Below are 13,440 nucleotides of genomic sequence, written 5' to 3' on the forward strand. Positions count from 1 at the left end.
ATATTTCCCTCTTTCTTTCTTTTATTGAAGTATAATTGACCTACAACACTCTGTTAGTTCCAGGTACACAACATAGTGATTTAATATTTCTATACATTTCAAAATGATCACTGGTAAGTCTAGTTACCACCTGTCACCATACAAAGATATGACAATATTATTATTACTATTTTAGATTTTAGCAAAAGAATTTATTTTTTTTTAAATGTATTTAATTAATTAATTTATTTTTGGCTGTGTTGGGTCTTCATTACCGCACATGGGCTTTCTCTAGTTGTGACGAGCGGGGGCTACTCTTTGTTGCAGTGTGCGGGCTTCTCATTGTGGTGGCTTCTCTTGTTGCGGAGCACAGGCTCTAGGCGTGCAGACCTCAGTAGTTGTGGCTCGCAGGCTCAGTAGTTGTGGCTCACGGGCTCTAGAGCGCAGGCTCAGTAGTTGTGGCGCATGGACTTAGTTGCTCCACGGCATGTGGGATCTTCCCAGACCAGGGCTTGAACCCGTGTCCCCTGCATTGGCAGGCGGATTCTTAACCACTGTGCCACCAGGGGAGCCCAGAAGAAGAATTTATTAAAGGGATCCTGGATTGCTCAAGGAAATGCCAGGAGAGCTGAGAGCCAAGTGTGGATGCTTTGCAGGAGGAACAAAGGTCAGAATATGGCTGCCTCTGCGGCCACTGCCTCTGCCGTGTCCTAGACACTTCAGCTTGTGATGCTCATCCACTGGGGCTAGATGCTGGGTGCTGCTTGCGAGCCCCAGCTCCTCCTTCGTCTCGGGGCCGCTACCATAATCCCTGCTTCTTAGTATCACTGCTTCTGGATTCAAAGTCAAGGCAGTGCCTCTGATGAATGAAGCGTGAGTGTACGGGTTGCTCCAGAGCTGCTAGACTGGTGAGGGACATGCTTCCTGCACTTGCATCTTCTCTCCTGGGAGGTGGGCTCTGTTTCCAAGACCCATGATGAGGAACTCCCTAAATGTGGTAAAGACGTTCAGATGCAAGGCAGCCGTAGGAACAACAAATGGTCATCTTTACATCTACTGTATGAATGATGCAGCTAGACCTGGTGGAGGATACAGAGGTGAATCACACCTAGAACTTGCCTTCAGAGGCCCTATAGACTTGGAATTCTCTTCCTTTCAACGTGTACATTTGTTTGGCACCATAGTTTGCAAAGCCCTCTCACTGTCATTGTTTCATTAGCTCCTCCCAACAGCCATGTAAGGTAGACAGAACTGATATTATCTCTATTTTATACTGGAAGAAGCTAAGAAGTTAGGTGATGAACCCAAGGTCCCACTGCTGGTGAGTGGCAGAGCGGGAACTTGGCCTGTCCTCTGATTCCAGGCCCAACGTCAACCAGAAGTAAGACGTGATCACAAATATTTTGCTTCATTGATTCCTAGGCATGCGGTTTTCCCCCACATTTTTTTTTGTGTTAACAAAACAAGCCTTTATTTTTAACTTTTCATCACAGAAATTTTCAAATGTACACTAAAGAAAATAATATAATAAACTCCCATTACCCAGCACTTCAATAACTACAAATTATGGCTACTTTTGTTTCATCTATAATCCCCCCTCACTCCCACCTCCGCCCCCAGTATTTTATTTTATTTATTTATTTTTTATTTATTTATTTTTTAAAACTTATTTATTTTTGGCTGTGTTGGGTCTTCGTTGCTGTGCGTGGGCTTTCTCTAGTTGTGGCGAGCAGGGGCTGCTCTTTGTTGAGGTGCGCGGGCTTCTCATTGCGGTGGCTTCTCTTGTTGCGGAGCACGGGCTCTAGGCACGTGGGCTTCAGTAGTTGTGGCACATGGGCTCAGTAGTTGTGGTTCGTGGGCTCTAGAGCACAGGCTCAGTAGTTGTGGTGCATGGGCTTAGTTGCTCTGTGGCATGTGGGATCTTCCCGGACCAGAGCTTGAACCCCTGTCCCCTGCATTGGCAGACGGATTCTTAACCGCTGCGTCACCAGGGAAGCCCCACCCCCAGCATTTTAGAGCAAATAGGCTTCCTTAAAAGATAGGAATTTTAAACTTAGTGATTACACACTTCACGTGTCTGTTTCTCTTTTATCACCTCACCAAGACACTAGATAGAGTATGGTGCCACTTTATGCAAATTTGTTTTAATTGAGGTATAATTGATATATGACATTCCACTCAGGTGTACAACATAATGATTCAATATTTGTATACAGGGCTTCCCTGGTGGCGCAGTGGTTGAGAGTCCGCCTGCTGCCGATGCAGGGGACACGGGTTCGTGCCCTGGTCCGGGAAGATCCCACATGCCACGGTGCAGCTGGGCCTGTGAGCCATGGCCGCTGAGCCTGTGCATCCGGAGCCTGTGCTCCGCAACAGGAGAGGCCACAACAGTGAGAGGCCCGCGTACCGCAAAAAAAAAAAAAAAAAAATTAAAAAAGTATTTGTATACAGTGAAAATTATCACCACAATGTTTAGTTAACATTTGTCACCATAAAATGTTAAAAGATTGTTTTTTTTATAATGAGAACAACATTTAAATTTGCAATAGAGTATTATTGACTATAGTAACCATAGTGTACATTGCATCCCTATGACATACTTATTTTATAATGAGAAGTTTATAGCTCTAGATCCCCTTCACCCATTTTGCCCAACCCCACAAGTCTCCTCCCATCTGGCAACCACTGATCTGTTTGGTAGATCTATGAATTCAGTTTTATGTCTATTTTTTCAGTTGTTGTGTCTTTTAGATTCCACATATAAGTGAAATCATACAGTATTTGCTTTTACCTGTCTGGCTTATTTCACTGAGCATAATATCCTCAAGGTCCATTAGTGTCTCAAATGGCAAGATTATATTCTTTTTTAATGCTGAGTAGTATTCTTCTGTGTGTGTGTGTGTGTGTGTGTGTGTGTGTGTGTGTATGTGTATATATATATATATATATATATATATATATATGCCATATCTTTCATATTCATTTATCTACTGATTGACACAGTTGTTTTTTTTTTCATATCTTGGCTATTGTAAATAATGCCACAATGAACATAAGGTGTGTATATCTTTTTGATTAGAGTTTTTGTTTTTTTCAGATAAATAACCAGAAATGCTGGATCATATGGTATTTCTATTTTTAATTTTTTGTTTTCCAAAAAAATTTGGATAAATTTTACTTATTTTTTCTGCCTAATTGTTCTAGCTAGGAACTCCAAAATATGTCAAATTAAAGTCCTATGAGTGAGCATTCTTTTCTTGTTCCTGATCTTAGAAGAAAAACTTTCAGCTTTTTACCATTGAGTATGTCATATATGGCCTAGGTTATACTGAGGTATGTTTAGTCTACACCCACTCTGTTGAGAGTTTTTATCATAAACAGATGTTGAATCTTGTCGGATGTTTTTTCTGCATCTATTAACACAAGCATGTGATTTTTGTCTTTTATTTTGTTAGTGTGCTGTATCATGTTGATGGATTTGAGGATGTTGACCATCCTTGCATTGCTGGAATAAATCCCCTTTGATCATGGTGTATGATCCTTTTAATGTATTGTTAAATTCAGCTTGTTAATATTTTGTTTCGGATTTTTGAAATCCGAATGAAAGAGATTTCTGTGCATTAGTTTTGTATCCTGCTACATTGCCAAATTCATTGATTAGATCTAGTAGTTTTCTGGTAGCATCTTTAGGATTCTTTATGTATAGTATCATGTCATCTGCAAACAGTGACAGCTTTACTTCTTCTTTTCTGATTTGGATTCCTTTCATTTCTTTTTCTTCTCTGATTGCTATGGCTAAAACCTCCAAAACTATGTTGAATAATAGTGGTGAGAGTGGGCAACCTTGTCTTGTTCCTGAAAAAATGGTTTCATTTTTTCACCATTGAGAATGATGTTGGCTGTGGGTTTGTCATATATGGACTTTATTATGTTGAGGTAAGTTCCCTCTATGCCTACTTTCTAGAGGGTTTTTAGCATAAATGGGTGTTGAATTTGGTCAAAAGGTTTTTCTGCATCTATTGAGAAGATCATATGGTTTTTATCCTTCAATTTGTTAATATGATGTATCATGTTGATTGATTTGTGTATACTGAAGCATCCTTGCCTTCCTGGGATAAATCCAACTTGATCATGGTGTATGATCCTTTTAATGTGCTGTTGACTTCTGTTTGTTAGTATTTTGTTGAGGACTTTGCATCTATGTTCATCAGTGATATTGGCCTGTAGTTTTCTTTTTTGTGACATCTTTGTCTGGTTTGGGTATTAGGGTGATGGTGGTCTCATAGAATGAGATTGGGAGTGTTCCTCCCTCTGCTGTAATTTGGAAGAGTTTGAGAAGGATTGGTGTTAGCTCTTCTCTAAATGTTTGATAGAATTTGCCTGTGAAGCTATCTGTCCTGGGCTTTTGTTTGTTGGAAGATTTTAATCACAGTCTCAATTTCAGTGTTTTTGTGGTTTGTCTGTTTATATTTGCTATTTGTTCCTTGTTCAGTCTTGGAAGGTTGTACTTTTCTAAGAATTTGTCCATTTCTTCCAGGTTGTCAATTTTATTGGCATATAGTTGCTTGTAGTAATCTCTCATGATCCTTTTTATTTCTTCAGTGTCCATTGTTACTTCTCCTTTTTCATTTCTACTTCTATTGATTTGAGTCTTCTCTGTTTTTTTCTTGATGAATCTGGCTAATTGTTTATCAATTTTCTTTATCTTCTCAAAGAACCAGCTTTTAGTTTTATTGATCTTTGCTATTGTTTCCTTCATTTCTTTTTCATTTATTTCTGATCTGCTCTTTATGATTTCTTTCCTTCTGCTATCTTTGGGGGGTTTTTGTTCTTTTTTCTCTAATTGCTTTAGGTGTAAGGTTAAGTTGTTTATTTGAACTGTTTCTTGTTTCTTGAGGTAGGATTGTATTGGTATAAACTTCCCTCTTAGAACTGCTTTTGCTGCATCACATAGGTTTTGTGTCATCGTGTTTTCATTGTCATTCATTTCTAGGTATTTTTTGATTTCCTCTTTGATTTCTTCAGTGATTTCTTGGTTATTAAATAGCATATTGTTTAACCTCCATGTGTTTGTATTTTTTATAGATTTTTTTCCTGTAATTGATATCTAGTCTTATAGCGTTGTGGTCGGAAAAGATACTTGAGATGATTTCAGTTTTCTTAAATTTACCAAGGCTTGATTTGTGACCCAAGGTATGATCTATCCTGGAGAATGCTGCATGAGCATTTGACAAGAAAGTGTGTTTTATTGTTTTTGGATGGAATGTTCTATACATATCAATTAAGTCCATCTTGTTTCATGTATCATTTAGAGCTTGTGTTTCCTTATTTATTTTCATTTTGGATGATCTGTCCATTGCTGAAAGTGGGGTATTAGAGTCCCCAACTATTCTTGTGTTACTATTTCCCTTTTTATAGCTCTTAGCATTTGCCTTATGTGTTGAGGTGCTCCTTTTGTGGGTGCATAAATATTTCCAATTGTCATATCTTCTTCTTGGATTGATCCCGTGATCATTATGTAGTGTCCTTCTTTGTCTCTTGCAATAGTCTTTCTTTTAAAGTCTATTTTGTCTGATAGGAGACTTGCTAGTCCAGCTTGCTTTTGATTTGCATTTGCATGGCATAACTTTTTTCCATCCCTTCACTTTTAGTCTGTATGTGTCCCTAAGTCTGAAGTGGGTCTCTTGCAGACAGCATATATATGGGTCTTGTTTTTGTATCCATTCAGCCAGTCTATGTCTTTTGGTTGGAGCATTTAATCCATTTACATTTAAGGTAGTTATCAGTGTGTATGTTCCTATTACCATTTTCTTAATTATTTTGGATTTTTTATTTTAGGTCTTTTCCTTCTCTCATGTTTCCTGCTAGAGAGGTTCCTTTAGCTTTTGTTTTTAAGCTGGTTTGGTGGTTCTGAATTCTCACTTTTGCTTGTCTGTAAAGGTTTTAATTTCTCTGTCAAATCTGAATGAGATCCTTGCTGGATAGAGTAATCTTGGTTGTAGTTTTTCCCTTTCACCACTTTAAATATGTCCTGTCACTCCCTTCTGGCTTGCAGAGTTTCTGGTGAAAGATAAGCTGTTAACCTTATGGGGATTCTGTTGTATGGTATTTGTTGTTTTTCCCTTGCTGCTTTTAATATATTTTCTTTGTATTTAATTTTTGATAGTTTAATTAATATGTGTCCTGGCATGCTTCTCCTTGGATTTATCCTGTATGGGACTCTCTGCACTTCCTGGACTTGGTTGAGTATTTCCTTTCCCATATTAAGGAAGTTTTCAACTATAATCTCTTCAGATATTTTCTCAGTCCCTTTCTTTTTCTCTTCGTCTTCTGGGACCCCTATAATTCGAATATTGTTGTGTTTAATGTTGTCCCAGAGGTCTCTGAGACTGTCCTCAATTCTTTTCATTCTTTTTTCTTTAATCTGCTCTGCGGTAGTTATTTCCACTCTTTTATCTTCCAGGTCACTTATCCGTTCTTCTGGCTCAGTTATTCTGCTATTGATTCCTTCTAGAGAATTGTTAATTTCATTTGTTGTGTTGTTCATCATTGTTTGTTTGCTCTTTAGTTTTCTAGGTCCTTATTAAACATTTCTTGTGTTTTCTCCATTCTGTTTCCCAGATTTTGGATCGTCTTTACTACCATTACTCTGAATTCCTTTTCAGGTAGACTACCTATTTCCTCTTCATTTGTTTGGTCTGGTGGCTTTTTACCTTGTTCCTTCATCTGCTGTGTGTTTCTCTGTTTTCTCATTTTGCTTAACTTACTGTGTTTGGGGTCTCCTTTTCGCAGGCTGCAGGTTCATAGTTCCCGTTGTTTTTGGTGTCTGCCGCAGGGGGTAAGGTTGGTTCTGTGGGTTGCATAGGCTTCCTGTTGGAGGGGACTGGTGCCTGTGCTCTGGTGGATGAGGCTGGATCTTGTCTTTCTTGCAGGACCACATTCGGTGGTGTTTTGGGGTGTCTGTGACCTTATTATGATTTTAGGCAGCCTTTCTGCTAATGGGTGGTGTTGTGTTCCAGTCTTGCTAGTTGTTTGGCATGTCTAGCTAGGGTGTCCAGCACTGTAGCTTGCTGGTTGTTGAGTGGAGGTGGGTCTTAGCATTGAGATAGACATGTATGGGAGAGCTTTTTCTGTTTGATGTTACATGGATCTGGGAGGTCTCTGGTTGACCAATGTCTGGAACTCAGCTCTCCCACATCAGAGACACAGGCTTGACACTCGCCTGGAACACCAACACTTTGTCAGCCACATGGCTCAGAAAAAAAGGGAGAAGAAAAGAAAGAAAGAAAGAAAAAAATAAAATAAAGTTATTACAATAAAAATTTTTTTAATTATTAAAAATTAAAAAAATATTTTTAAAGTAATAAACAAAAAAAAAGTAAAGAACGAACAGAACAACCAAACCAAAAAACAAATCCACCAAGGAAAATAAGCGATAGAAACTATATTTAAAAAAAAAAAAAAAAGGACAGACAGAACCCTAGGACAAATGGTAAAAGCAAAGCTATACAGACAAAATCACACCAAGAAACTTACATATACACAGTCAGAAAAAGAGAAAAAGGGGAAAAATTATATATCTATACTAAAAAAGAAAAAGGAAGAGAGCAACCTAATCAATAAACAAACTTACCAATGATAATAAGCTCTAAATACTAAACTAAGTGTAACATAAATCCAGAAACAAATTTGATGCAGAAAGCAAACGCCAAGTCTGCAGTTGCTCCCAAAGTCCACCTCCTCAATTTTGGGATGTTTCATTGTCTATTCAGGTAGTCCACAGATGCCACATGCATCAAGTTGACTGTGGAGATTACCTGAGGGCGTCTGTTCTTCGACCAGACAGGATGGGGTTAACGAAGCAGCTGATTAGGGGTCTCTGGCTCACTCAGGCCCGGGGGAGGGAGGGGTACGGATGTGGGGTGAGCCTGTGGCAGCAGAGACCAGCATGACATTGCAACAGCCTGAGGCGTGCCATGTGTTCTCCCTGGGAGGTTGTCCCTGCATCATGGGACCCTGGCAGTGGCGGGCTGCACAGCCTCCCAGGAGGGGAGGTGCAGACAGTGACCTATGCTTGCACACAGGCTTCTTGGTGGCTTCAGCAGCAGCCTTAGCATTTCATGCCCGTCTCTGGGGTCTGTGCTGATAGCCACAGATCACGCCAGTCTCTGGAGCTTGTTTAGGCGGTGCTCTGAATCCCCTCTCCTCGCGCACCCTTAAACAATGGTCTGTTGCCTCTTCGGCAGCTCCAGACATTTTCCCGGACTTCCTCCCAGCTAGCCGTGGCGCACTAGCCCCTTCAGGCTGTGTTCACACAGCCAACCCCAGTCCTGTCCCTGGGATCTGGCCTCCGAAGCCCAAGCCTCAGCTCCCAGCCCCCGCCCATGCCGGCGGGTGAGCAGACAAGCCTCTCAGGCTGGTGACTTCTGGTCAGCACCGATCCTCTGTGCAGGAATCTCTCTACTTTGCCCTCTGCACCCCCATTGTTTTGCTGTCCTCCATGGCTCTGAAGCTTCCTCCCTCCACCCCCCCCCACAGTCTCCGCCCTCGAAGGGGCTTCCTAGCGTCTGGAAACTTTTCCTCCTTCACAGCTCCTTCCCAGAAGTGCAGGTCCCGTCCCAATTCTTTTGTCTGTTTTTTCTTTTGCCCTACCCAGGTACATGGGGAGTTTCTTGCCTTTTGGGAAGTCTGAGGTCTTCTGCCAGCGTTCAGTAGGTGTTCTGTAGGAGTTGTTCCACGTGTAGATGTATTTCTGATGTATTTGTTGGGAGGAAGGTGATTTCCATGTCTTACTCCTCTGTCATCTTGAAGGTTTCCCCATGACAGTATTATTGACTATATTCCCCACACTGTATATTTCATCCCCATAACTCATTTGGTAACTGGAAGTTTGTACCTCTTAATCTCCCTCATCTATTTCACTCATCCCCCTACCCCTTCCCCTTTGGCAACCACCTGTTTATTCTCTGTATCTATGAGTCTGTTCTGTTTTGTTATGTTTGTTCATCTGTTTTGTTTTTTAGATACCATATATAAGTGAGATCATAGGGTATTTATCTTTCTCTTATTTCACTTAGTATTATACCTTCTAGGTTCATCCATGTTGTCGCAAATGTGAGATTTCATTCTTTTTTATGCCTAGTAATATTTTATGGCTGAGTAATATTCCATTGTATATATACGTCACATCTTCCTTATCCATTCATCTATTGATAGACACTTATGTTGCTTCCATATCTTGGCTGTTGTAAATAATGCTGCTATGAACATTGGGGTGCATATATGTTTTCAAATTAGTGCTTTTGTTTTCTTTGGAGAAATACTGAGAAGTGGAATTGCTGGATCATATGGTAGTTCTATTTTTAGTTTTTTGAGGAACTGCCATACTGTTTCCCATAGGGTCTGCAGCAACTTACATTTCCCCCAACAGTGTACCAGGGTTGCCTTTTCTCCACATTCTCACCAATAGTTGTTATTTGTTGTCTTTTTGATGATGGCCATTCTGACAGGTGTGAGGTGATATCTCATTGTGGTTTTGATTTGCATTTCCCCAATGATTAGTGATGTTGAGCATCTTTTAATGTGCCTGTTGGCCATCTGTATGACTCCTTTGGAAAAATGTCTGTTCAGGTCCTCTGCCCGTTTTCTTAACTGCGTTGTTTTTTGATGTTGTCTGTCCTATATTTCACCCAAGGCACAGATGAACGACAAGTGTGTTTGAAGGCAGTTGTCTGGAAAAGAACTCTTTTGTAATTGTACCCTATGAAGTCCAGTTCTTTTGTTTAGCCAGCTACAAATGTGTTCACTGCTACATCCACACAAATGAATTGGGTACCTGTGATGTGCAAGATTCTGGCCTCTAAAGGGTTTGGGAATAAATAATATAATAAACAAAAGGCTTTGTAAAATTGGGCTGTTCTGGGAGCTACAGAAAGTAAGGACATGGGGGTTCAGGGGAGGGAGAAAGAACTTTAAGCAAGGACATTAGGAGAAAGAAGAGGGAGAATTTGAGTTGGGACTTTAAAAAATAAGCATAAGATTATGTTAAACATAAGATTCTGATAGAGAGTGTGAAAGACATTGTAGTTGGGGAGGTAACTTGAACAAAGTAACGCAAGTTACAAAGTGCAAGAGGTACAGCTGGGAGGTGGAAATAGAAAAGTAGAAAAAAGTAGAATTTTTTTCCTCTTTCTCTCTCTCCTTCTCCCTCTCCTTCCCCTTTTGTTTTCTTCTTTCCTTCCTTCCCTCCCTCTCTCTTTTTTTTTTTTTTGCCTGAAGCAAAAGATTCGTTTATCTGCGTTTAAGTGGTTAATGGTTTGCTTTAAGTAGTCTGTAATCCAGAGCCTGATGCTTACTCCTTACTAGTTAGATTCCTTGTTATTCTCAAACAGGAGAATGAAGAGGCAGTGGTGGAGATTTCAATTTGAGGAAGTCAAAAGGTGTCTGTGTTCTCGTGTGTGGAAGGAAGGAAGAAGTGTGCGTGTCTTGCATTTCTAAAGTGGCAATTTTCATATTTTGACCCCATGCCTCTGATCCTAGTACGTTCCCTTACCATTTTGTGTTGTATATTTTATAAAAATTAAAAAGAAACACCCAAGTTCTTTTAAGTACTCATTGCTACATTACAGAACACTTGTGCTGTAACCGTGCAAGGTTTGTCAGAGTGTACATGATGGGTTCACTGTGCTTTTGCAGTTTTCCTCCAACATGACTTAACTGGAAATTCCAGAGGCATTTACACTCCTTATGTGAAGCCCTGTGATTTGTATTAATGAACTCTAGACCTGAAATGTTCCTGTTTGTCATAATGATCTTACCCCTTTCCTAACCATATTCCTCATGAGTTAATTCTTGTCTTAGTTTGTCTCCAGTAAAACATCTGACATCCAGAGCTATGTCTTGGTGTCAGCTCAGAGAGCCACCTGTCATCTATGAGACAGTCCCAGGTAAATTTGTGTTGTTCGGGGAATTTGATATTGATGGTGTTTGTATGGTGGAAACGATCTCTACACTTCAACAGTGGGATTTTGCAATCAACAGGGTGAAATCTAAGTTCCAAACAAGGTGTATTTGTCTTGCCACAGACTCAGCAGGGATCTCTTAGGCTTATTCTGCGTCTCCTTTTTTTCCAGAGCATTTTGTCAAGGCCCTGCCAGAATACCACGTGGTGGCTCCTGTCCGAGTCGACGCGAGCGGACATTTTCTGTCTTATGGCTTGCACCATCCTGTCACCAGCAGCAGGAAGAAGAGAGATTTGGATGGCCCAGAGGACCGGGTGTACTACAGAATTTCCCATGAGGAGAAGGACCTGTTTTTTAACTTGACGGTCAATCAGGGATTACTTTCCAAAAGCTACATCGTGGAGAGGAGATATGGGAACCTCTCCCATGTGAAGATGGAGGCTTCCTCGGGTCCCCCCTGCCATCTCAGGGGCACAGTTCTGCAGCAAGGCACCAGGGTTGGGACTGCAGCCCTCAGTGCCTGCCATGGACTGGTGAGTCCCCTTACTTCTCTGCCCTCAGTCCCTGACTGTTGTGGTCTGCACACCCACTGCCAGTGGGTTCGTAGATGCATTTAACGCATAAGAATTGAGCACTTGTGGTGTGCATGGTCTGGGCTTCCAAACAGGCTGGGGAGAAAATGCATAAAATTGAAATCAGTCTGGGTGGTAGGGGGAATATGGACATTGAGGGTCCAGGAAGAACTTCAACCAGGAATATCAGGGCAAGGAGAGGAGGGGATCGGAGTTGGGTCTTCAACCTCCGAGGCAGCTCTGAGCGTGCTGGTGACTGACTGGGTGGCCAGCCCCTTCTGAGTGCGAGGCTTACAGATGGGATGGTGATGGCAGCAGCTGCTATGATCTAATTGTTGACTGCGGGTAGTTTATAATCAGATTTCATGTGGGCCCTTGGGCTGTCAGTTGATTCCTTTGTGCCTCTGTTTTCTCCTCTGTAAAATGGAGATAATGATAGCACCCAACTCACAGAGCAGGGGTTGGCAAACTACAGCCCACAGGCCAAATCTGGACCACCTCTTGTTTCTATAAATAAAACTTTATTGAAACACAGATATGCCCATGTGTTTATATTGTCTACGGCTGCTTTTGAGCTGCAAGAGCAGAGCTGGGTGGTCAGGATAGAGACCGTATGGGGCCACGAGGCCCCAGATATTTGCCATCTGGTCTTTGCAGAAAAAGTTTGCTGACCCCTGTAATAGAGTACTGTGAGCATTAAATGAATTCATATATATATAAATCTTAGAAGAGTATTTAGTAAATAGTAGATAATGAAGATTGGCTGCTATTATTATTATTTATATTTCTAACATGCCAGACACTGGAACGTGTGGCTTATTATGTGATTTACACACACTGTCCTCTCTACAATGTCCCCCCACCCCGCCACCAGTTTAGCTATGTTTTAACAGATGATGCAGTTTGGAGATGTTGAATATCTTTACTGTGTTGTTGTTAATTTGAGCCCGAGTCTTTCAACTGTTCTGTGCTGCCTCTCAAAATGTGACCAAGCTTGTTTTTCAAAATTTAAACCTTAAAAAAAAAAGTGGGCCCTTTGTTCCCCCTTACTTCTAGCAGCGACGACAGTGACAGCCCCACTGGTAGCTGCTTGGCGAACAATGCCTAGGACTTATGTTGAGGTTTCGTCATGCTGGAGTAGGGGGCAGGCACCAGCACTAACCAGGGGTACTTAGGGACTGACTGTGGGTGGAAAGCCTCCGGAGTCCTGGGGACAGTTGTGGCAGAGACTTGGGCATCGGCCTTGGCACCTGTACGTGGGCTTTTTTTTTTAATATAAATTTATTTATTTATTTGTTTGTTTGTTTGTTTATTTCTGGCTGCGTTGGGTCTTTGTTGCTGCACACGGGCTTTCTCTAGTTGTGACAAGCAGGGGCTCCTCTTCGTTGCGGTGCGTGGGCTTCTCATTGCGGTGGCTTCTCTTGTTGTGGAGCACGGGTTCTAGGCATGTGGGCTTCAGTAGTTGTGGCACGTGGGCTCAGTAGTTGTGGCTCGTGGGCTCTAGAGCACAGGCTCAGTAGTTGTGGCGCATTGGCTTAGTTGCTCCGTGGCATGTGGGATCTTCCTGCACCAGGGTTCAAACCCGTGTCCCCTGCGTTGGCAGGTGGATTCTTAACCACTGTGCCACCAGGGAAGTCTGACCGGGGTTGTTTTGCTGGGCAAACCCGCTAGTGGTGTTCACATTCCTACAGGAAGCGCTCATCTCAAATCCTCCCATCCTTACTGCCAGTTTGATAAGAACCCTGCTCTTCATAATTTAAGAGTCTGTTTATCCTGTACCTGTCTAGTTTGGCTTTGCTTGAAAACTGTGGGAAAATTAATGTAAAACATTGTACATCAGTTTATAGGTACCAAGAAAGTTCAATGTTCTGAAGGACCTCTGGGGATGAATCGTTTTGTACGATAAGCGGAAAGTCTTGCTTTGCCAT

General features: G+C 41.5%; 1 protein-coding gene across 1 annotated transcript in view; it reads left to right on the top strand.

Annotated features, from left to right (window-relative positions):
- Positions 1–13,440, top strand: part of ADAMTS12 (ADAM metallopeptidase with thrombospondin type 1 motif 12) — a 393,027-nt gene that overhangs the window by 7,934 nt on the left and 371,653 nt on the right. Inside the window, 1 exon segment of the mRNA XM_082836323.1 lies at positions 11,112–11,473. Within this exon segment, the coding sequence (XP_082692449.1) occupies positions 11,112–11,473 (362 nt within the window).

This window comes from Leucopleurus acutus, assembly GCF_964270905.1.
Source record: "Leucopleurus acutus genome assembly, chromosome: 3".
Lineage (NCBI taxonomy): Eukaryota > Metazoa > Chordata > Mammalia > Artiodactyla > Delphinidae > Leucopleurus > Leucopleurus acutus.